The sequence below is a fragment of the Desmodus rotundus genome, chromosome 4 (genome assembly GCF_022682495.2).
Source record: "Desmodus rotundus isolate HL8 chromosome 4, HLdesRot8A.1, whole genome shotgun sequence".
Lineage (NCBI taxonomy): Eukaryota > Metazoa > Chordata > Mammalia > Chiroptera > Phyllostomidae > Desmodus > Desmodus rotundus.
In genome coordinates this window covers 22,864,128-22,889,387 of record NC_071390.1, presented here as the reverse complement: position 1 = coordinate 22,889,387, position 25,260 = coordinate 22,864,128, and the positions used below count along the sequence as shown (strand labels likewise).

Genomic DNA, 25,260 nt, shown 5'->3' with positions numbered 1-25,260 from the left:
AGACACCCTTCTCCCCCCACCCCCCATTGTATTAGCTTCAGGCTTCACAAAACTTAGTCCGGAGGAGTTCTGTGTAAGAGTCTTAGGGGAGAGTAGGACACATATCTATAAGGAAGGGAGCTTCCTTGAAATAACCCACAGCATTGCTTTCAGGGCATTTATTCAATTATTAGCTCAATTATTTAGAAGACAAAATTTTAATCCGTTTGACACGCAGTGTACAAGGTCTGTCTGGAAAGAAGTCCAGCCATTGTTAATACAATGAGAACAGTCTGTGCGACCTTTATGTAACCTGGCAGCCAAGGAGACTGGACTGGAGTATACATATGTGAACAATGACAACTTCACTGTGCTACTCTGTGGGGGCGGTAGATGCTGTTGAGTGAGCATTTGCACTGTGTGGCCATCATATTCAAAATGACTGAGCCAGTAGAGCAACGAATATGCATCGAATTTTGCATTAAGCTTGAACATTCCTCCACGGAAACTATTCAGATGACTGAGAAGGCTGCAGCTATGGGCACTGGTGATTGGCAGCTTCATCACACCAACGCGCCCACTCCTGCATCTCATCTCGTGCACAGTATTTTTTGGCGAAACATCAAATCACCCAGGTGACTCAGCCCCCCTACAGCCCAGATTTGGTGCCCTGTGACTTCTGGCTTTTCCCAAAACTAAAATCACCTTTGAAAGGGAAGAGATTTTAGACCATTGATGAGAGTCAGGAAAATACAGAGGGGCGGCTGGTGGCGATTGGGAAAACTGTGTGAGGTCCCACGGTGCTTACTTTGAAGGGGACTGAAGCATCATTGTCCTATGTACAGTGTCGCTTGTATCTTGTGTCTTCTTCAATAAATGTCTCTATTTTCCATGTGACATGGCTGGATACCTTCTGGACAGACCTCATATATTCTTAGCACCAAGAAAAAGCTCTCCTCTTCTGAATAACAAGCTACAAGCCATTCTCATGAGGCTCCTTTTCAAGTGAAACCTTTGAGGAGGAGGCAGTGTTTGTACTTTTCAGACCCTCAGGCTCTGAGGGAATTTTAATATTTTTTAAAGCCTCCGTGCTCAGAAGTATTTACCAACTCTTAACCTTCTTTTCCTTCTGGATTTTTCAGCCCCTTCCTGCAGGGAGTCTTCTGTCATTTTCTCTCCAATACTGTCACGTGGTAAGAGCAGGGGCCCCAGCAGCACGGCAGTGTGCTAACTGCTTGGCAGGCACAGTCTCTCCGAGGGTGGAGACTCCACTGTCCTAACGTTGCAAATGAGAACACAGTCTGAGAGGAGTTAAGTGACTTGTCGAGGTCACACAGCACAGAGAGTTCCAGAGCTGAGACTCAGACCTCAGTGTTGCTGGTAACATCTGCTTGTTTCATCTTCCTGCTGTCAGTCAGATGTCTTGGGATGAGAATCTAAGAAAATCTCAACACAAAGTACTGTCTTACGGCCTAGAAGCTTTTATTGTTTTACAGTGTAATGTTTTATTTTTAATCTGGGTGTTAGGTATGCAGGCATTGTTTCATTAGTCTTCTTTATACCTTGTACTACATATTTTATGAACATTCTTTTTACAGCTACAAAGCTTTGAAAAGATTGTAGAAAAGAATAATTATTGTTTTTATGAAATACATGTGTATTGATGCAATTGTAGCAATTTAAAATGGAAAGCAAAAAGCCCCATAAAAATGTCGCCATGCAAAAACACATATTAAGTGCGATATATCATTCCATAGTATTCTTTGTGTTTACATAGAAAAAGGAGAAATAGAAAAGAAATTATTAGGATTGTTTTAGTTATTTAGTGTATATAACAAACCACCCCAGAAGTTAGTGGCTTATAACAACAAAAACCAGTTATTTACCTGGGCCTAGAAGCTCTTTAAGGCTTGGTAAAAGATTTGTTACCGCAGCCAGTTCCAGAACTGCCCCCAAATTTGGAGGAGTCTTTGTGATCTAACCTCATTGGCCTCTAGGCAAACAGACCTGCAGTTGCGCATATATAAATATGTATGTGTATATACACATACATATACACACACACACATATATATATGTCAGTGTACGCAGGCACTGCTGTTTCATTCCTTTGTCAGGACCCACGGTCCTGTGTGCCTGGCGCGTTACAGTGAGTGAAGATTCATAGACAGTGGATTCAGTGGCGGTGCCTTTTGTGGACCTGGCTTTTTCTTCACACTGAACTTTCTTCTTCCTGGCTTAGGTACCTGGCTCGAGTAGGGGATCTTGAAGCTACTGACACCGAAGACCCAAATCTGAATTACGGACTCGTCGTGGACTGTGGCAGCAGTGGCTCCCGGATTTTTGTTTATTTCTGGCCGAGACATAACGGGAACCCCCATGACTTGCTGGACATCAAACAGATGAGAGACCGCAACAGCCAACCAGTGGTTAAAAAAATCAAGCCAGGTACTACTGGAATTTGTTCATTTTCTATCTCTTTTGTCCCCTATAGGCATGAGAGAGGAGAGGGGAGGAGAGAAAGGGGTGGGAAAGCAAGCTGCCCTTTCCTCTTGAGATTCTGGATATTGGGAGGGATATCTCATTGCCTCCCTCTCTCAAATAACTAAATGTTTAGGACCTTAAGCAGAACCTTGTGGGTATCAGTCTTCTGAGTGTACGTGATCTATTTTTCAAAGAAGGTACTTTATCTTTCTTAAGGAATCTCTGCGATGGCAGATACTCCTGAACATGCCAGCGATTACCTTCGCCCTCTGCTGAGCTTTGCTGCTGCTCATGTGCCTGTGAAGAAGCACAAGGAGACCCCCCTTTACATTCTCTGCACAGCCGGCATGAGGCTGCTTCCTGAGAGGTGAGATGCAGGGTCTGAGAAACTCAGGGAAATGGCTAGCACATGAGTTGGAAGACTGATTCCACGCGTGTCCTCTGTGGTGTCCTGGTCTGAAGATGGGGTGTGGGATCACCACAGAGTGGACAGGTGGCACTGAAAGACTCTTTGCTCAAAAACAGAGCAGATCCTACCCCTACACCTAGTTATTTCACAATCAGTTGTTTTCACAATTGGGGGATGGAGAGAAAGAGAGGGAGAGAAAATAAATGTGTGGTTGCCTTTCACGTGCCCCGAATTGGGGATCTGGCCTGCAACCCAGGCATGTGCCCTAAACTGGGAATTGAATCAGTGACCCCTTGCAGGCTGGCAATCAATTCACTGAGCCACAGCAGCCAGGGCTTTAAAGGAAATCTTAAAAGTAAAAACCAAAACAAAACAAAGCAAAAAAACTTCAAACAAAAAACTTATAATTCTACTACTCTATCAAAACTCTTTCATTCTGCCATGTTCCCTTTCTCTCTGTACATCTGTTTGTAATTTCTACAACGTTGCAATCACACCACACATGCAATTTAGAATTTTTGCTTTTGTTCAAAAGTAGAATTCAAAAGTAGAATTTTTACATTGTTCAAAATTTTAGAAAGCCATGGAAGAGTATAGATGACACGGGTAGTGCTACATCACAAGTTGGTGAATATCTGGATGACTCACAGCGAAGGAGGGGCAAGGGAGCAGGGACTGAGGACAGGCCGTTGGAGGTCAAAAATCAGTCAGCCAGCAGGGGGACGGTCTGGCCAGCTTTTGTGTGTCGGGAGAGGATTTCCTCATTTCTTGGCACTGCTTGCTCAGCACCGCCTCTGTTTGTCAGAGAAATCCTCTTCAAACCAATCCACTTGTCTAAATGTTCATTGTCAGCCTGGAAGCTTGAATATTAATATTTATTTTGTCTTAAGGATTCGTAAAGAACTCTCCTTTTCTTTTACCTTGTTTTCTGGTCACCTGTCTAATGCCTAGCTCTGTCCTGGGCTTGTGAAACCGTGGCTCCCTCTATGGCAACTGCGGTTGTTGACATTAGTGTAACCATCACTGCAAAAACCTGTTTTGAAGAAATAATGTTTTGCTAATTTATTAGCATTTGTGAGCGATATTCAAAATGGATTTAAATCAGCTGGATTGTATTTTGCATTTATTGGCACTAGGTTTTATTTCTTTGACAACGACTTGGATTAACAAAATTTGTTCTACCTCCTTTTTGTTTTGTAATGGAAGAACCCTTAACGAAATACAAAAAAACAAAATACATGGTGATACTTAAGGGAAAAAACCCTTTTTGTTATGGAAATTTCAAACGCATATAAAAGTAGAGAGAACACCACCCAGCCTCAGTAGTTAACATTTTGCCATTAAAAGTCTTTTAAAAAAAAAACAGTATTTTACAAAATGAAAGTTAGTGGGTTTTTATTTTTAACATAAATTGGGATCATATTATATGTTGTTTTGTAACCTATTAGAACTCAAAATATAGTGGATAAATTTGCATGTTAATACATGTAGATATAAATTGACCTCATTTTTAAAAACATATTGATAGTATTACATTGTGAGGATGTACCACCATAAATTATTTAACCAATGCCTATTTGTGTGTTTGAGGTTATTTCCAGTTTTTATTGTATAAATAATGCTACAGTATTCTTCCTCTTTGTATTTTTATTTGATGATTTCCTTGCAGTGAATTTCCAAAAGCATAATAGCTGGATTAAAGGTTAAGCACATTAACATTTTTGATGCCTACTTTTGGGTTGCCCATTGGAAAGACTGCACCGGGAATTTACATTCCAAACAGTAGTGTATGTTGATGCCATTCTTCCCCATTATAACTAAAACCAGCAAAGCCCTCTTCTTTGAGAAGTTAAGAAGCAGATCCACTAGTGAGGGAAAAATAGTTGCTCCTGTTCCCTACCTGGAGTTCATACTGCATGGATTTTACATGTATAACAATGCACTTTTTTAGAGACTGCACTTGACATTATATTGGAAATTATTACATTAAATGTAATTCTTCACTTTGAAGTGCCAACCGTATTCCTCACTAAGTCACACTGACAACTGTCTGAACTGGTATTTTTGTAATCAGTGATGTTAAAAAGCCAAGCTCGTTGGTCTTATTTTTAACCAACATTTCCTCTAGATTCATAGTATTACTTCTAGCTTTGTTTCTTTGCTTTTCTTTGTCTGATAATACTGACAAAATAAAACTTTAGGAGAAAAAACAACCCTGTAGACACTAAGCTTCAAACGTTATTCCCAAATTGTTATGACCTTTGGATTTTGACCCTGATCTGGGATTTTTCAAATGATAAGATTTTATAAAGGAGAAAACTTAACTGTGGGATATGGAAAAGGAGATTAAAGAGTTTATTGTAAGTTCATGTAAAGGATTACGAAACACCTGTGAACCTGACAGCGCTTCTTGTGTGGTGAAGTGAGGCATTGTTCCTGGGGATTGTGCTCAATTTAGCAGCTTACTTTCATAGCAGTTGGGAAAAATGTAATTACACCTATTTTAATAGGTTGCGAAACTGTGCTTCAACTTCCTGTGGCTTATGCAGCCTGTGAGAGGCACAGAACCAGAGTCTTGTCTTTTAACACCGTTTGAATTGTAACATAGAAAGGAAAAGTATTACTATTACCATACTGCCTTTTAAGCAGGAGGCTATTTTTTAAGGCAGTGTAAACCTTTGGAATGAAAGGAGGTACCGAAGAAAAGTAGGGCTTGACAAGGGATGAGGTAGGTCAACAGTAAGGTCATACAACAAGGCTAAGTAGAAGGTCAAGTTGAGGCTGTGAGAAGAGAATTTAACAATTAACTTTTGGTTCTTTCTTGCAGGAAGCAGTTGGCTATCTTGTCTGATCTAGTGAAAGATTTACCACTGGAGTTTGACTTCCTCTTTTCACAGTCTCAGGCCGAAGTGATCTCTGGGAAGCAGGAAGGTACTGGGCCTTGAGGGGTGCACTGGTTCACCTCCCAGCCAACCACGACATAGTCTCTCTAACGGGTGTCTAGATTACTTTGTGTATCTGATTTTTGTTTTTCTCACAATAATTTTTTTGATTCTGCTATCTAGTTTATTTGATTATTTGCATGTTATACATTGGTATCTGCTTTAGAATGCTGCTTCTAGAAGACATAAATTTATGTTTTTAACTATGCTAAGGACTGGGTTTATAAGAATGTATTGGTATTTAATGGTGATTCCAAATGGATCTTTGGTTAGCTAATTGTACTTTTCAAAACATACATACATTCAGGAATTGTACTGAGTTTGTCAGATTCAAATGTAAAGCAAATCATTGCAGCAAGGGGAAGCTTTAGTTTCAGGGACTGATCAGGATGAGTTCCTTCTGTTTGGGCTGTCCCATCGTCTCAGTCTCTAGTATTGGTGCTTTCCCGAAACCCGCACTAACGCACTAACTAACGGGTTTGTAGTCGGGGGTGGAGTTACGGGTGTCCTCAGGTAGCCCAGATGTGGCCTGTGTGATGAATTATATTTTCATTTCTTAAAAAGAGGATCTTTTATGTCTTCTAGTTGCTGTCTACATAAGGAAAAAGATTTACTTTTTTTCAATTTCAACATTACATTTTTCCGTTCCCAAATTTTTAGTTAATTATTTTTATTTTCCATTTCTTTCTTGAGACGTTCTGTCGTTCCATTCACTATAAGACTGATTTTATTTCTTGGTTATGTAACTGCTTTAATATCTTTGCCTGAACATTCTGACATCTTTGTCACATCAGGGTCGGCATCTTTTGACCGTCTTTTCCCTTATGAGTTGAGATTTTCCTAGTTCTTTGTACACCAAGTTATTTTATATTGTAATCTGGACACTTTGAATATTACATTATGAGACTCTGTGTCTTGTTTCAGTCATAAGAAGAATACTGATGTTTGTTTGTTTGTTCAAGCAGACAGTTGACCTGGCTAGGTTCAGGCCTCAAGTTCTGACCTGCCTTCTACGGGCTGTGATTCTGTTCATTCGTTTTTCAAAGCCATGGCACTGTTATTTGGATTTGTCCCCTGCGTGTGCCAGCCGTTGGCCAGTCTGGAACCTGGGCACAGCCCGTACAAATTGGTTGTCTGGCCCCTACCTCAGTTCTCCAAACCTTTGGTATATTGCTTACAGTCAGATCCGTGCATGTGTCGCTTGGAGCTGAGCCCAGGGGTTTGTACACCACTTTATTCCCTTCTCTCCACGATCTCCCTGACACTCTCTGGTTCCCCAGGGCTTACTTTTATGGTCTTCCAGTCAGAGAGCTAGAGTTTTAGTTTGTCCACTCTGCCATGATTGCGTCTGCATGCAGGGCCAAGTGATAGAGGACAGAGGGGAGAAAAATTAAGCATTAGGCACTTGCTGCACTCTTGAGGCACAGCTCCACTGGTCAGAGAGAAGGATTCGCATCCCTCAAGAGTTTTAGGTGCCTGCCCAATATTCACTTCTGCTCTGCAGGACTGCCTGGTAGGAGAGAACAAAACGAAGAAAAAAGAGCAGGGGATTTTCCCCACTCTCACTACACCTTTGGAGTCCTCTTTCCGGCTCCTTGGAACAGAAAGCAAGCAAGTTCTTTCTGTCCACACCCGGTGTGTAATTTTGTTCCGGTGAAGCTGATTTAGCCCAGTCCTTATATTTAGGCAATATTAGAGGGGGAAAAAATGGGAAGCTCGTTACTGGTTTGGTGGTTCTTTAAATTCTGATCTCTGTTCCAGCGTGTCTCCTCTCACTTGCTTTCAGAGTTCTCAGACAGCTGCCCCTGCATTGTATCCTGAGTTTGCACTTACGTTCAGCGGGGAGGCTGGATGGAATGTGTTTACTCTGTCTGGTCCAGAACCAGAACTCCAAGATTGACTTCGTTTAACATTTGTTTCTACATAATAATTCCTACTCATTGTAGGAAATTTAGAAAAGCAGATGGTTTTAAAAGGAAAAACATCACAAGATAAAAGATTTTAAATTCATATGCTGAGAGTGTGGAATAAAAACCTATTAGCACCTTTTCCAAGAAGTAGGAGAGTAAGAGCAGTCCTGTGGAGAGAGAGGCACGTGTATGCGCGTGGTGTGGCAGTAGGAATTAAGCGAGGGCTTTTACTCGTGTGCTTCTCTCCTAGGGGTTTATGCGTGGATTGGAATCAACTTTGTTTTGGGAAGATTCGACCATGAGGATGGTGAGTGATGTGGTCTTCTTATGAAGCTCTTTAATTAAGGGCTGAAGATTTAAGTCATACCCTATCAATAGCATTTTATTTTGTTCTTTTTTTAAAACTTAACTTGCTTCATTTTTCAGCCGAACATCTTTTATTTCTTTTTCACTTTTTAGTATGGAAAGTTTCAAACTATCACAAAAGTAGAGTAAATAATAAAATGAACCTCTAGGAATCTGTTACCGAGACTCAACACTTACTAACGTTTTGCTATTTTTTAGTCCCTACACTCCCTCCACAGAAGGTTTTTTTTTCCTGTTGGATTTTTTTTAGAAAAACAAACACCTTTATTACTTGAACTAAGATAGGAGGGAGGAGGATATGTTTGCCTTTCTGGGCCTTGACTTTCCTCAGAACCCCAGCTCACTGCCCTCTAGCACCCAGCCAGGCCTTGGAGGATGCATGCAGGAAGCTTGCCCTGCTGGAATTACTCCTCTAGAAGACTCCTGGTTTTGGTATTCTTTTTCCTTTCATTGTATTTCTTCTGAATTTTCTTTGGTTGTTTTTGTTTAAAATTTCTTCTCAGGAGTCAGCTCCTGCGGCTTCTTGTGGCCCAGGGGCAGTGCCAGGGGGGACTCTTATCACTTCGGTGGGTGCCGTGTGCTGTCAGTGGGCACAATGCAGTTTTCTTTGTAATTTATTTTTTATTGTATTTTTCCAACAATGCAGCTCTTTACTGGGGTCTTGGTGAGGACCAGTCCATTGCTGGCTGCACTGCAGACAGCATCAATAACCCTCGTTCTGCGTGTACAACGCTCCGAGCCCCAGGGCCCGGCACACAGGCGGACTGTGTGTATGCGGTGGGGGCCGATCTCAGTGTTGGCAGCAGGGCGTCCCAGCTCTTATGTTCGCTTCTGGCTGGGCTTTCTCATGCTTGTCTTGTGTCGCTTACACCATTTGTTTTGAGACATGACATGGTTTGGCACCAGCTGGAAAGAGCTCTCCTGTAGGATTTTTAAAAGCAAACCCCAGACATATTTTACCTTCACATACCTTTGTATATATCTCTAACAGATAAGGAGTTTCAAAACAAACACAATCCACTATGCCATTTTTACATTTAACAAAATTAACAATTCCTAATAGGTAATACCCATCTGATATGCAGATAGATACTTCCCTGATTGTCTCAGGAATGCTTATTTGTATCTGTCCACTTCAAATCAGAACCTGAACAAGGATCACAAATTTCGTTTGATTGATATGTCTCTCTTAATTTATAACAGTTAACTTTCTTCCTACCTCTTTTTTCCAAATCATTCGTTAAAAAAACCCAAAAAACTAGTTGCTTGATAGAATGAATGAATTTGCCACGTTCTACATTTGGTCGACCGCATCCTTGTGGGGTCTTTAACATGTTTCTCATCCCCTTGTATGTCCTATAAACTGGAGGTGAGATAGAGAGGCTTTATTAGACTCCGGTTCAGTTCTTTTCCCAAGAGTAAAGTGCAGGTGGTGCTAAACGTTTCTTCCTCCGTCACATCGAGAGTCCGGTTGTGATGTGTGGTTGTCTCACTCGCAGCCGTGTTAAGACTGGTCAGGTATTCACGGTTCAGGTATTGTCAGCCTGATCTAATCTATTCCAAAAATTCCCCATTCACTTTTCACCTAATGGTTTAGTAGCCAATTATGATCTGTTGCTTGAATCTGTTTTTTCACTGGAGGTTGCAAAATGATGATTTTGCTAATTCTGTCATTTCTTCTGCATTTAACAGCTGGAATTTTTTTAAAAGATTTTATTTATGTATATTTAGAGAGAGGGGAAGGGAGGGAAAAGAGAGGGAGAGAAACATCCATGTGTGAGAGATACATCTATTGGTTGCCTCTCACACACCCCCAACTGGGGAACCTAGCCCAAAATCCAGGCATGTGCCCCGACTGGGAATCGAACCCGTGACCCTTTGCTTCACAGGATGGCACCCAGTCCACTGAGCCACTGGAATTTTTATAAAATGAAATCTTCCTCATCAACTATTTGGTTATCCTGAAATGATAAATTCTGAGAAATTCTGTCTTTATGGGAAAGACAGAATAAATCTTTGATTCTTTCCCTTTATTTATCAAAATAATGAGTTGGTGTCCTAGCAGCTTCCAAAGGTAACCAATGAAGTGTATTTTCAGTATTGTTATGAACTTGTAGATTTTAATGTAGTTGATGCATTACAGTCCATCATGTCACTGTTTTTTTGGTGCTTTGGTGCTCAAAATACACCATGATTGATGAGTAGGAGCATCTTTAAGTTTGCTCTTTTTAACATCTCAGTAGTTTTGTATTTCCTGTGCAATTGGCACGCCAGCATATTCTATGCTCATCTTGTTTACCCTAGACCTGGCTTTCAGGCTTTTTTTTTTTTAAGGAGCCCTGGTTTCTTTTAGTGGAAAATGATATTTAGAGGCTGTGGTCTAAATACCAGGGATGCTCATTGCTCCTGGATTATCATTATTTCTAGGCCTAGGAAATATGTATTTTTTAGAAAGTAAAAAAATAAACCATGAGTTCATAGCGACATCTCCAAGTCATATTTAAGGTTATAAAGTTATTGTTTAATTTCTTTGATTTTATACTTTTATCCTTTTTCTCTTATGCTGAATATTTGTTCCTAAAGATGTTAACATAAATATTTATTTGCTTTATTCCATAATATATGTTTAATGGTTTTAAAATTATATCAATAATATGAATATAATATTACCAATAAGACTACTAGACTGTGGTTTAAGATATTTGTTTCTTTTGTCATTAAATATATTATACAAGGAATATTATCAAAATGCCATGTTTTAAGTCACTTGCAATAATTCTCGGTGTAATACACAGTTAATACAGTTAATTTCTTTCAGTTTGCTTTTGATTTTTTAAGGTGTTGCTATGTTTTGTTTCTTTCCTTTCTGACCTAATATTGGTTTTAAATGACTGGACCCCTTCTGTTCCCTTGTTTATTTCAGAATCAGATGCTGGAGCTCCCCAGGAACTGGCAACGGGACGCAGAAGGACAGTAGGGATACTGGATATGGGAGGAGCCTCTCTTCAAATTGCTTATGAAGTTCCTACCTCAACCTCTGTCCTTCCTCCGAAAGAGGTATTTCACCCTTTAGGGAAAGTTGCTAGGGATGCCAGTATTTATTTAAAAGAAGGGTACTGTTTTTGGGTACAGACCAGGTTGCCTGGATACAAACACTTGTTCAATACTTGCTGGCTTGTGCTGTCCTCTGAGCATCAGTTTCCTTGTCTGTAGAAAGAGAATAATAATAGTGTCTCTTTCACAAAGTTGTGAGGATGAAATACCACCAAGTGTGTAAAGTACTAAGCAAACTGCCAAGCATGTAATAAATGTTGAATACATTTTAGCAATTATAAATATACTACCTATGTCCCTGGGTTGCCTGAGAATTAAACATGGTACTACATATAAATCCCAGAGCATAGTGTTTGATGCATCCTTGTTCATTAAGTTTAGTCCCAAAGATTCCATTCTTACAATATCCCTCACCTGACTACAATGTAAAGAATGCACTTTGAGGGAGGTATTTTATCGTAGAGAGGGAAAAGATACAGACACCTGTGAGCACCTCATTAGGGAATGAGATGTGTTACACCGGCCCCCAAAGCTTGTAATCTGTCCGTGGAGACGCCTGTGACAGGCCAGCCGTGACAGTGCTGTGGTCTGAGGTAAGCCAGGGTTTCTCGGCGCTGTTGGCATTTTGGCCCGGATGACTCTTTGTTGTGGGGACTGTCCTGTACCTCGTATGATGTTGAGCAGCATCCCTGGCCTCTGCTAGATGCTAGTAACACCCCCGACCCCCAGCTCTCAGTTTTAACAATCCAAAGTATCTCCACATGTTGCCAGACGTCCCTGTGGGTTACAAATTCACCCTGGTGAGAACCTCTGGCGTAAACAACGCGGTGGCAGCGTGTGCACCGGCAGGGTCGGCTGCATGTGAAGGGCTTGAATAGGAGTCACGCCAGCTTCCACCATTTCCCATTTACCTGGGCCTTGGGTGATGGTGGGGTTTTGCATAGTGGAGGTTGGAGGAAGGCCGTCTGCATAGAGTGAATAAAATGCACAAAGGCCCAGAAAAAGCAAAGCGCCCAGAATATCCGGGGATGGCGAATAGCCTGTTGAAGCACAGGATTTGCAATTGTGGTAGAAGGTGAGGCCAGGGAAATAAGATGAAGTTTAATCATGAGGGGTCTTGGGTGCCATGCTGGGATTTGGCTTTCATGTCTGCAGGTAGTGGGGAACCAGCAAAGGTTTTGAGCAGGGCATTCATATGGGCCTCAGTTTCATCATCGATGAAATAATTAAGCCCTGAAGGTCCTTCCCAGCTCTGAATTTTGTGGCTATGTTAATTGTATGGTTGTGATCCAATCAATGTATTTTTTAGGAAAATAACTTTGGTGTAAGAGAAATGTAGGTCAGGGAACCTTGGGTGAGAAGTGATAAGGGGCTGAACTAGACAATGTAAGTGGAAATGGAAGGAAAGGGACACATTTGGGACATTTTGGAGTGAAAAACCAGTGCAATGTGGTAGTGTGGGTAGGGCAGGGGAGTTGGCCAGTAATTCCGAGGGTCCAGCTCAGAGAGCTAGCTGGCAGTGGGAGGAGCCCAGTCGCTGGGAGAGGCCACAGGGGAGGGGCAGGCTGGACGCTGAGCAAACCAGGGTGTCCAGGTGGTTTGGGAGAGGGCGTCTGTGTGGTTTCTGGCTGAAGGCCTAAAACCAGTGAGTTCAGTTCTGGGTGTGTGGAGTTTGAACTCTCCGACGAGCACGTGTGCCTGCATATCCCACAGGGCTGTCGGGCGTTTTGTGTGCGCAGCACTGGTGCAGAAATTGCTCTCAAGCAACAGATGGTCGCACACATAACAATATAATGGATTGTAAAGGTGGATCTTAGTGCTTGATTAAAAAGTGAAAACAATGAGGCATAACACAACAGCACTTCTAAAACTGAAATAATCCTAAATGCCTAATGTGTTTTCGTACAATTCATAAAATTGTGAACATTCATATAATTATGCAACCACCATCGTTGAATTCCATAATGTTTTCATCACCCCCAAAAGAAACTTCTTACTCATTACCAGTTAAAAATAAGTTAGGTAGATGGATAGAAAGAAAGAAAGAAAACGAAAGGAAACCTTTTCGTTGGAGGGACAATGAAATTGAACTTTTCCAATCCCCGCTGTGTCACAGGGAACATTAGGACTTCGTGAATAGGTCATAGAGTGGATCTCATGATGACCTCCCAAATTCTTTAAATTCATTTTTATCAAAGGTTTGTTTATTCTCGTTATAAAAACAGTGCGTTCCCATCCTGGCGAACTGGACAATGAGAAAAGTACACATGAGAAAATGCAACGCCTGTGATGATTCTACGTTCTGTAAAACTACAAACAGAGGTTTAGTCTTCACCTTGGTGTTCAGCTTCTGACTTGCGCTTTCTCGTACAGTCTTGTCATTTAGGTTTTTGTTTAAAATAACGCTATGAGGATGAAAGAATGCCACAAGATATTTTAAAGAGTAGTCATCACAAATGAAGCCTGGCGTATTAGCAATGTCATAGCTTTCTAGAAATCAACCTAAACTGAAACTCCCTTTTTTCTCTTTGCTTGGTGTTACAGGAAGAAGCTGCAAAGATCCTGCTGGCTGAGTTCAACCTGGGTTGCGACGTGCAACACACCGAACACGTGTACAGGGTTTACGTCACCACCTTTCTGGGTTTTGGGGGCAACTTCGCCCGACAGCGCTATGAAGACCTTGTGCTGAACGAAACCCTTAACAAAAACAGGTGCGTTTGACATGGGGTCTGTGCTTCTGAAATAGAATGTTGTCAGGTTACAGATACTGGAAATATTCACATTCTACTGAGGTGTGTCCTTGCTTTCTCCTTCCTGACCAGCCCTGCCAATGGGGGAGCATCTCCTAGAGACCCTCCCTTAGTTGATCGGGATGAGAGTGCGTTCTGATCTTTGTTATTGGGACTCAGAAAAAAGTATAGCAGCTTACTGTGGTGACCCCTTGCCGTGTCTCACTTCAGACTCACAGCACTAGGTGAGGTTAGTTAAGTTGTTAATTTTAAATGTGCAGTAGAATGAAGACTCTGGCAGTTCCTTCTACAGGGAAGTGCTCATGACAGACTTGTTGAATTATTACTAGAGTGGAATTGCATTTTATGTTGGAGTTATGTTCCATAGTGCACTTAAAGGATAAAAAGCATGTGTAGTTAAAATTAACCTTTTTGTTTTTAAATCCTCACCCAAGGACATGCTTATTGATTTAGAGGGAGGGCATGGGAGGGAAGGAGAGTGGGAGAGGAACATTGATGTGAGAGAGAAACATCAGTCGGTTGCTTCTTGTTTGCATCCTGACTGGGGACAGAACCTACAACCTAGGCGTGTGTCCTGACCTGGAATCAAACCTGCGACCTTTCAGTTTATGGGATGATGCTCCAACCAACTGAGCCACACTGGCTAGGGCAAAATTAATTTTTAAATTGCTCTATCATTAATTCCAGAATCACCAGTTTTTCCTCCAACATGGGCCAGATCACTGACTTTTCATTTGAGTGTCAGATAAAGCAGACCATAATGTACAAACAGTTGTGGGGTTTTTTAGTATTTAAAATTATTTTATCATCATGTACTGAAGGAAAGCATAGTAGATGGCAGAGTTCTTTCCACCCTACAATTATTTACCCCCATTTGTTTAGCTAGAAACACTAGTTTGAAGAGATACTGATAAATCCCATTGGTCGGGGTGCTGGTATAGCACCCCAGTCCTCTACAGAACTCAATTATCGTATGTTGGGAGCATGTTAGAAAGTACTGTCTCATAAGTCTTTTTTGTTTTTGTCAGTAAGAGTTCGAGAAATTTTGGGAGAATCCTGTTACCCTGGATGATTGATAAATGCATTAAAACTGGGCAGTGCGTTTGTATTCGAAAATGCTCTCAAGCCCATACAAAGGTTGCTTGGGTTGTGGGGCTCAGATGCCTCCTCCTGGCCCTGTGACATCCAACAATTGCTGTGAAAGTTTCACACCAACTTTGTTTTGTTCCTGCTTCATTAGCCACTCTGCTTCCTTTTCCGTTTTCTTCCTTTGTCATTCTGCTGCTCTTTTTTTCTCCGGCTGCTGTTTTCTGCAGCCTGGGACCTTTCCAGGCTGTGCCGTCTTCTTCCCGGGCATCGGCATTTTCTTGCCGTGTGTGTAAGTCACGTAATTCGGAAGAGTGACTACTCATCCTGTGTAGCTGCTGATCTACTAGAGAAGCCTGTGCTTCCTGAGATGTCAAAACTGGTTCTCTCTTAATGATGATTTTCTAAGTTTTCCTTGTAGTTGCTGTCACCTCCTTCAAACAGGTTCCGGTGTGCCCCAGCATTTTGTCGTGTTGCTACACTCCCATTCCCTCTTCAGTCTTTATCCTCGTGTGTACAGCCTCATCCCAGGAAGTCCACTCTTCAGTGTCTGTCTCTTTAGGAACTGAGGCATGGTTAACTGCAATTGGCAAAGCTACTCGATCTCCAGTTAACTTCCGTTCTTGGCAAGGCCTGCACATTAATCTCTTCAGGAATGAGAATACTGTTGCTAGGCTAGTGCAGACTTGTACTACCAGAGCTGTGCGATGGCCATGGTGGGACTCAAACCTGTCCCTCCCCTCCCCACTCAGAACCAGGCCTGTGCACCGCCCTGTTCCTTTGACACTGCCCCACTGCCCCCCCCCCCTCCTCAGGAAACGCCCCCAGCCCCTCCCACTTCATCTCCTCCCAGCCGTTATTTTAAACATTAGAACCACACTGAGCGGGGTGAGATCTTTGCACTTTGAAGAGGCAAGTGTGAATGAAGCCCTGACATGGAATAGCTGATTCACATCTCTGATTGTACTTTACACTGAGAAATATACATGTTGACTAAAAGGTTGAACAAAATTGATCACTGCCACATTTCTCTCTTTCTTTTTTGCTAAATTGAATTTGCGTAAGTTAAATGTTTCTGTGACTCAACTACAAGGTAATGCTCCATCCTTGTTTCTAGGGATGTCATGTAAAACAATAACAAGGTATCTGTGAAGCATTCTTAGAGTGGGTTGCTTCCATCAGGTGTTTCTTTAGAGTAGATGGAGCACAGTAGTTGATGTGTTTTGTTCTCGGCATCGTGATAGGTTGCTGGGCGAGAAGACAGGTCTGAGTACTGACAGTCCGTTTCTGGATCCTTGCCTGCCTGTGGGACTCACCGATGTGGTGGAGAGGAACAACCAGGTGCTGCATGTCCGAGGAAAGGGAGACTGGGCGACTTGTGGGGCAAGGCTGAGCCCCCTGCTTGCCCGCCCCAACACCAGCCAGGCCTCGCTGAATGGCATCTACCAATCTCCAATCGACTTCAACAACAGCGAGTTCTACGGTTTCTCCGAGTTTTTTTACTGTACAGAGGATGTGTTGCGCATCGGTGGCCGCTACCACGGGCCAACATTTGCCAAGGCTGCGCAGGTAAATTATTAATAAGGATGACTCATGCCATCAGCGGCTATTTATTAGATGCCTAACGAGGCACTGTGCAAAGAGCTTTGCAGGCATGGTTTCACTTGACTCTTTGCAGGAGCCGTACCAACTCACGTTTTACAGATGAGGAAGTATAGTGTTTAGAGTTCAGGAACCTACTGTGCTACACTGCCTTCCGTGAATTAAGCTTAGCTTTCCAGGGTGTCCTGTCACCCGTAGTGTCACCCAGGTCTAACATTGTTGTGGCAGCTAGTAGTTTTTCCTCCAGGTTACCAACAGTCCTGTTTCATGTTTGTGGCCAAGTAGTGTCACCTGCGGGGGTTTTCCCCTTTACTGGTGTCCCCAGTTGTACTGTGCTTTTGGAGATGATGTCACACAGGTGGGCAAGTCCATTTTCATTTTCTTGGTTTGAGCTGTTAAAAAAGTTGGAGTAGTATAGGGTCACTCAGAATATTAGAAAGATGCAAAAATGTACAATGATGGTGGAAGAATTTTTTAAATTTAAAATGCAGAAGAAGTAAAAATTCATTTTGAGCATATATAGGACTTAAGCATCTATAGGCTTAAATCATTAGTTACCTAGACACAACTAGCTTTCTATAGATCCTCCTTCAATTTAGATTCACTTCGAACTTTTGCGTGTATCTCTCTGATCTCTCTTTTTTATCAGAGAGACTTATGTTATCTTATATTTTTTATTCTTTGCTTTCTTACAATTCTCTAGGGTGCTCTTGGTGGAAGACTTCCAGTAGAATAATATCTGCCGTATGTGTACTATTCTGTTCCCTGAAGGCAGTCCCTAAGGAATATTGAGGAAAACCGGGTTTGTGTTTGCTTTTTCCCCTCCAGCCTCCAGAAATACCCTCATGTTCCCTTTCCTTTTCCTGTGTCCCGGGCTTCCTGACTGTTCATGGCTTGAATCTTTCTTTAAATTCTACTCCCTTGAATACCAAAGAGGTCAAATTAGCCCAAGTTGGTAGTGGCTGAATATGTTCTCTTTCCCGGGTAAATGATTTCCTTCCCTTACTTTTTTTTTCCACTTTGACTCTTATTTTGTCTTTCCAGGGACTCCTTCCTTGGCCATGCTACCCAAAATTGCAGCCCTCCCCATTCTTACCTCTTTCCCTTTCCTGCTTTATTTTCCTGTGAGCATTTAGGTCATTTAACACATACTATATGTGTATGTATGTGTGTATATTTGGTTATCATCTGTCTCCCACCACTAGAACATAAGCTTCTGAGAAATAGAGAAAATTCAACAGAAATCTTTGTCTGTTGTATTTACTGCTGGATTCCCTGGCATGTGGGATAGCACCTGGCACATAGTGAACATTCAGGGAATGCTAGTTTACTGAACAAACTGAAAGGAATGATTCCTTTGGTGAGAATTACCACTCAGAGGCAGGCCGGTGCCAGGGTTTTGGCCGTTCTGTTCCATCTGCTTCACCTGCTCGTGTCGGGCCTTTGTAGAGTGGAGTGAAGCTGTCTTTGGATTTTGATGTCGATATTCCTGGTCCTAAACTTACCCTTCTCTGCAGCCTGAGAGGCTTAGGAGTCGTCTCAGGCTGGCTTTGTACTGGACTTGGAGGTGCTAGGAATAAAAAGAAGTATTTCCAGTCCACTCAATGCTCGCAGAAGCCCGAGGTCTGGGACGTGCCTTGCACAGCACAGGACAGTGTTGAATGAATGAATATGCCATTTCTGTTCTCCTTTGTCAATTGGTAGCCCTCAGGTCACTTCAGAAATGGAACACTTGTGACTGTGGAGGAAGTTACAGAGTATGCCTCCAACTTCATTTGCACCTTTTCTCTGTGGTTTTCCCAGGACTACTGCGGCATGACTTGGTCAGTGCTGACCCAGAGATTCAGGAACGGCCTTTATTCACCACATGCAGATGAGCATCGACTCAAGTAAGCTACTTCCTCTTCCCCCTTAGATGGGACCTTAAAATGTAGGTAGAGTATAAGGAGAGAGAACCAGCAACAGTACAGATTGGATTTCGTGTAGAATGAGAATTTGATTATATCAGATTGTGATTTTTCTGAATGATAGAGGTCAAATAATGAGCCTATTTTAGTGAAGCCAAAGGAAACCAGTGGTTACGGAGTTCTCTCCAAGTGGCCTGAAATCAAAAGTAGTGGTATTTTTAAAAAAACAAACTTTTCATTAAAATATCAACCATGCAGAAAAGTAGAAATAACATAAACACTCATGTAACTATCACTCAGCTTCAACAGATATCAGTATTTTGTTAGTTTGGTTCATTGGTCCTCCTATTTTATAAACATTTTAGTTTAAAAATTTGAAAACATAAAAATAATAAACTTCTGTGTACCTATCAGCCAGCTTCTCTGCTAACAGTTGTCAACTCCTGGCCAGTCTTGTCTCATCTATTTTCCCACCCACAACTCCCCCCGATCATAACTGGGTTATTTTGAAGCAAATCCCAGGCTTCACCTAGAGGAGAACATAGGCAGGAAATCTCAGATATTCCACGCAGCAATATTTTCACCGATATGTCCCCTAGAGCAAGGGACATAAAGGAAAGAATAAACAAATGGGACTTCATCAAAATAAAAAGCTTCTGCATGGCTAAAGAAAAAATCAGCAGAATGAAAAGGGAACAACCGTATGGGAAAATATATTTGCAAATGATACCTCGGACAAGGGTTTGATCTCCAAATTGTATAAAGAATTCACATGACTCCATTCCAGGAAGACAAAAAACCCAATTAAAAAGTGGGCAAAGGACCTGAACAGACACTTCTCCAAGGAGGACATACAGAGGGCCCAGAGACATATGAAAGGATGCTCAGCATCACTAACCACCAGAGAGATGCAAATTAAAACCACAGTGAGATACCATTTCACACCGGTCAGAGTGGCCAACATAAACAAATCAACAAACAACAAGTGCTGAGGAGGTTGTGGAGAAAAGGGAACCCTAGTACCCAGTTGGTGGGAATGCAGACTGGTGCAGCCACTGTGGAAAACAGTATGGAATTTCCTCAGAAAACTCAAAATGGAACTGCCTTTTGACCCAGCAATTCCACTGCTGGGATTATATCTTAAGAATCCTGAAAAACCAGTTCAAAAGAATCTATGAACCCACATGTTCATAGCAGCACAATTTACAATAGCCAAGTGTTGGAAGCAACCTAAGTGCCCATCAGTAAATAAGTGGGTCAAAAATCTATGGTACATTTACATAATGGAATACTACGTAGCAGAAATAAGGAGCTCCTACCCCTTGTAACAGCATGAATGGATCTGGAGAGCATTATGCTAAGTGAAATAAGTCAGGAGGTTAAAGGCAAATACCATATGATCTCACCTATAAGTGGAACCTAATCAACAAAACAAACAAGCAAGCAAAATATAACCAGAGACATTGAAGTAAAGAACTAACCAGAGGGGAGGGGGTTGGGACAACCTGGGGAAAAGGGGAAGGGTCATCAAGGAACACGTATAAAGGACACGTGGACAAAGCCAAAGGTGGTAGGATTGAGGGTGGGAGGTGGAGATGGGTGGGGAGGAGGGGAGTGGTTGGGGGGGGGGTGATGGAAACAACTACTTGAACAATTTAAATAAAACTGAAAAAACAAATATCCCAGACTTCATAATTACATATGTGGATATTTCAGCATATTCTCTGAAAATAAGATCTCTTTTTAAAAAAGGAAAGAAAAGAAAACATAGCCATAATATTATTACTGCATAAAGGTGCTCTTCACATATGTAGTAAATGTTAAGATAAGGTAGACTCAAATTTAGCTCCACCTAGAGGTGAGGAAGATAAAGCTGGTAGAGTTTTTTGACATCCAGTGGGAGCATGCAAAGGAAAGCATTAATTAAATTTTTCTAAATCTTTAAAATTTTTAAAATTGTTTGTTTTTTGTCACACAGATATCAGTGTTTTAAATCAGCTTGGATGTACCAAGTCCTTCATGAAGGATTCCACTTTCCTTATGACTACCCAAACCTACAGACAGCCCAGCTGGTGTATGATCGAGAGGTTCAGTGGACACTGGGAGCCATTCTGTATAAGACACGATTCCTACCACTCAGGTACGGTGGACTGGCCAAGCTGGTATCTTGAGCTCAGAAGATGATAGTGTCTCAGAATAGGTTTCTTAAGTGACACCCCGAAAACAAACAAGCAAACAAATTGCCTTTATCACCACCAGGTGAACTGTTGTTACTAACCGGGCATGTTGAAACAGAAAGGTTGAGCATTATGCATCTGGGGTCTGTTACTTAGCTTTGAAATTTCATAAATTCAGTTTTATTTGTTGATCCACAACAAATAAACCTTTAGGATTGAGCTCTCACCAACTACTTCCAGGATACTGACGGATAAACTAAAGTGTCATTTATTCTCAATTTACTCTGGAAAACCTGTCTGACTAGAGAAATGCGGTCAGCTGTCTGTGTAGAGCCATCGCTCCTGATGGGTAGCGCCACTCCAGAGGTGGTGTCATTGCCTTGGAGGGCCTTTGGTGGGCCCAAATTTGAACGAAGGATGTGAGGTGCTCCTAGGGGTGTGTTTTCATCAAGCTATGGTAGCCTGATGTCTTGCCGTGAGAACCGTAAGATGTTTGGGATAATCTTTAGGTATTCTCTCCCCTGGATTATTTCTGGTAAAGTAAAATGAATTCTTTTTGGGGGGAGGGGGTCCCTGTTTTACTAAACTCAGTACTGTTGGAAGCCTGCAGGTGATAGAAGTCAGACAGGTGGGGAAGCGGAAAGTGTATGCTCTCCCCACGGGCTGGCAGCTGCCATGGAGAAGTGCTGTCCCAGCATTTGTCCATTCTCATTTGTCAAGAAAAGCCAGGAGTCCGTATTTTATATGCAGCCTTTCAGTTTGGAGAGTCCATTAAAAACACAACAAGACACTTGCAGGTCAAACCAAACAAAAACCGATCTGGTATCTAGACCACCAGAGAGTGGCTTCTGCTCTAGACACTGCGCTTAGCTTTACATGTCTCTTCATTTTTGTGCGGGTTACAATAGAACTGATCAGGCGCCAGCTTTCTTTAGCCATAACCTAAATCCTCAAAAAGCATAGCAACTTTTTAAAAAAGATTTAGACATACTCTGATTTTTTTATTGGACTCAGGGGCCACCCTATTCTCATTAGTACTGTACTTACAAACTGTATATAGGCAGAGTGTTATGGGGCCACTCTTAAGACCAATGTGACAGATGACCATCCTTGCCTAACTGTTCAATTTTTTGGCTTCTGATTTGTCCCCAGATTCTGGAGGGTGTAAGCCTGCAAGGCTTCCTCTTCAGGCTTGGAAAGAAAGGTACAGGGAGAATCACACAGCAGCCCTGGGGCTGGGGACATGCTTCAGCTTTGCTCACTCTGTGGAGCTAGTGTCATAGAATGCTTGCATGAATGGGATAAATGGACTAACATCACTGGGCCTTTTAAATCAGTGTAAAGGTTTCTCTCTGAAACTAACATTTCTTTTCACCTTCTAACTGTCCCCTAGGGATCTACGGCAGGAAGGTGTCCGGCAGGCCCATAGTAGCTGGTTCCGTCTTTCTTTTGTCTACAACCACTATCTCTTCTTTGCCTGCATCCTGGTGGTGCTATTGGCCATCATCCTGTACCTTCTGCGGCTGCGCCGAATTCACCATCGACAAACTCGAGCCTCAGCTCCATTGAACTTGCTGTGGATTGAAGAGGTGGTGCCCATGATGGGGGTACAGGTGGAGCCATGAGCTGGGCAAGGGCTACGGAAGCCCGAGTACCCCAGAGCTGCTGCTCATCGGATTCCACCACTTTCTTATACTGGCTTCAGATGCTGCTTTGCCTGACCTTGTGGATTTTTGGCCTTGGAATTTCTACTTTAATATCTTCTTTAATTCCTTTTCAATCTCCAGGTCCTCTTATCTATGAGAAGCTGTAACTTAGTCTGTGAAGAACTAAGTAATGAGATGGGTGCTAACAAAGATGACCAACGTTAGTCCAATCCATCTGCTCCTGTATCTGGGAGATCTGGTGTGTTCCCGGGATTTAGACTTTCCTCCGTTTGCTAAAGCATGAAGTTTGGCATTGGGCACACCAGAAGCCGGGCTGAAACCAAACTTGGAGCGTCTGACACAAAGTCAAAGACATTCTAGCAAGTGCAGCATCCCCTTCTTTCTCTGTAACAGAGATATCATTTATGTGGAGATCCACAACCTTTACAAAAGATCCAAGATCATTTGCAATTCAGTGGAACAGATATGAATTTCCAGGCAACCAAAATAACACAACTTCCTCACTTCCTTGACAAAGAAGCCATTATGAGCATGGTCCAAGGTTCCTGACTTACTGTTGCTCCTGTTAGTATGTGATTTTTAAAGGGTTAGAACCCCTTCTAAATGGATGGTCCATTGAAGATTTTGACTAAATCTTACCTGATGTCTTGTATGATCATGATAGAAAATTTTTCCGTGTCTACGTGCCTCAGAGGCTGGCATTAATTTTTCTTTTTGAGCCTTGTAGGGTGGAGAGACTGTGATGGGGACTGGAGCCCTGGGTTTGGTTCCAGGTCATTGTCCTCTAGGCCTGTTTTATTTTTTATTGAATTTATTGGGGTGATATTGGTTAATAAAATTATATAGGTTTCGGGTGCACATCATCTGTATATTGTATTGTGTGTTCACCAGCCCAAGTCTCTAGGCCTGTTTCTATGAGTCCGTATACGGGAAGATTCAGGAGTTTCTTTATTTCACTGCTAAGATCAATATATACTTTGGGAAGGAATATATTTGATCCCTTCCCCAAGAAAGGGATATATTCTTTCCTTGAAAGGAAAGAACGATACTAGGATAGTAGGCAAAATAAAATGCAAACTCTTATTTATTAAGTCTTTCTGAGAAATAGAAAAATTTTCAATTTGACTCTTAGAATGTCTTAAAAGAAGCAAATTCTAAACTTTGGAATAAATAGATAAATGTTAATAAGCCACTTGGAAACTTTCAGAACCTTTGTTAAGAGATTGCTTAGTCCCAAACAGCATTTCTGTTAACAAGGAGAGAGGAAAAGCCGTAATTACATCTCCATCGAGGACCCTTCAGGAGCTTGCTCCTCCTCCTCACTTGGCCTTTAAACTGCGCGAGGATTTCTTATTCATCGACCCCCACCTTCCCTCCCGGAATCGTCTTTATACTTTACCCCTTCCTACGTGCAGCCTTGAGTGCCCTGCCCAGGAACATGCTCCCAGAGTTGAAGGAGCTTGCTTTTCTTTTTTTGTCATCTTTGATTTCTAAAATTAGATAAGTAGGGTTATGGGTCCTGACTTTAAAGGAAAAAAAAAAAAGTAAAATTCTTAAAATATAAATTTCATATTGGGAGCAGAAGGAGTAAAAGAAATCAAGATCCTCCTAGAAATAAACAGAGGAAAATGAGTATATGGACTCTTGGTTGGTAGGTGAGAATGAACAAATCTTGAATTGTTTCCAAATTAGTTAATAACAGATCTAGCAAAGTGTTTTATAGTGTCCTTTGGAAATATTTTTTTAGGACTCATCACAGCAATTTCCGTTAATTTTTAAGACTTCGAAATTGCCTTGATTTTCTTTGACTTATCTTTCTGTCACTGTGAGTGAGCCTCGCCTTATGAATGCTGCTTATAAATAATATCAAAATATGTTTTTTGCCAGCCATTGCCTACTTGGGTGACTCTTTTCCCCTCACCTTTATTTCCAAATACTGTTTGTACTTGTAGATCTAGTCAGTGGTCTAGTCAAAAGCTTCATAGTGGGCTGGCCGTTACACCTTTCATGTCTCAGAATGAAGCTGAAGCAGATAGGAAGTGGTGACCAGTCCGGCTGGAAAGCTCTTAGGAAGTCATTCTTCATCCTGGTTATAACAGGAATAGCCACCGCTTGGTAAGCACTGGTTGCATACCAGACACTCGGTTACGAATCTTACGTGTTACTCCATCATCCTGATAACCTTTCAGATTGATATTACTGTGTTCTTTTTATAGTCGAGAAACTCAGGATACCTCTAATTTATCACTTTTTTCACTGTAAATGTTCTTCTTATTCTTAATTTGATTAGTCTGGTTTTTTGTTTAGTGTGCTATATCCTGAATATTATTTTACTATTATAGCGTCTAGACTTGTCTTTATTATTACCATGAGTAGAATTGCTCAGAGTTCCATGGTTTAAAAATGTGGACAAATTTTTATCACACCCCTCAGACAAACTGAATAGATGCTTAGTATTGGTTCCAGTGCTTCTCCATTACTCCCAATTAATCACCTTAAATGAAATCTCATTAGGTAGAAACAGAAGCAATTTATTCTTTGCTGAGGGTGAGGGGCAATTACTTATACAGTCATATCTCTGTAGTCGTCAGCTTCAGAACCATCAAACCCTGTACCTGTTGCATTTTGACAAAAAAAAAGTTTCCTCATTCCTCGCTTGCTCGGCACTCGTCAGGAGTTCTGGAATGAATTCACAACGAGGACCGAGGTACCACTGTATACAGTTTTCTCTTACTGAAATATTCTCACTTATAGTCAGACGATTTGTCTTGCTTTTAACTCTTTTAGCCCTCATTTTCTAAAGATTTCTATTTGCATTTCTGCATTTTGAGTGGTACTCCTGTGAATATAATCATGGTTTTTGTAAAATTCACATTCCACTGATTCCTTTGAATACTACAAACCAGTCTTTTTGATAATAGCGACAA

At 41.6% G+C, this 25,260-nt stretch overlaps 1 protein-coding gene and 1 pseudogene across 5 annotated transcripts in view; one reads left to right on the top strand and one right to left on the bottom strand.

Annotated features, from left to right (window-relative positions):
- Positions 1-23,191, top strand: part of ENTPD7 (ectonucleoside triphosphate diphosphohydrolase 7) — a 39,059-nt gene extending 15,868 nt beyond the window's left edge. For all 5 annotated transcript variants that reach the window (XM_053923286.1, XM_024555754.3, XM_053923287.1 and 2 more), the window contains 10 exons: positions 2,222-2,427; positions 2,680-2,830; positions 5,700-5,803; positions 7,975-8,031; positions 11,014-11,147; positions 13,689-13,855; positions 16,225-16,549; positions 18,386-18,471; positions 20,468-20,629; positions 22,060-23,191. In XM_053923286.1, coding sequence (XP_053779261.1) covers positions 2,222-2,427; positions 2,680-2,830; positions 5,700-5,803; positions 7,975-8,031; positions 11,014-11,147; positions 13,689-13,855; positions 16,225-16,549; positions 18,386-18,471; positions 20,468-20,629; positions 22,060-22,291 — 1,624 coding nt within the window. In that variant the 3' untranslated portion in view covers positions 22,292-23,191. The remainder of the gene's footprint in view (positions 1-2,221; positions 2,428-2,679; positions 2,831-5,699; positions 5,804-7,974; positions 8,032-11,013; positions 11,148-13,688; positions 13,856-16,224; positions 16,550-18,385; positions 18,472-20,467; positions 20,630-22,059) is intronic.
- On the bottom strand, positions 15,051-15,968 carry LOC112300411 (receptor-binding cancer antigen expressed on SiSo cells pseudogene; annotated as a pseudogene).
- Positions 23,192-25,260: the final 2,069 nt, after the last annotated feature.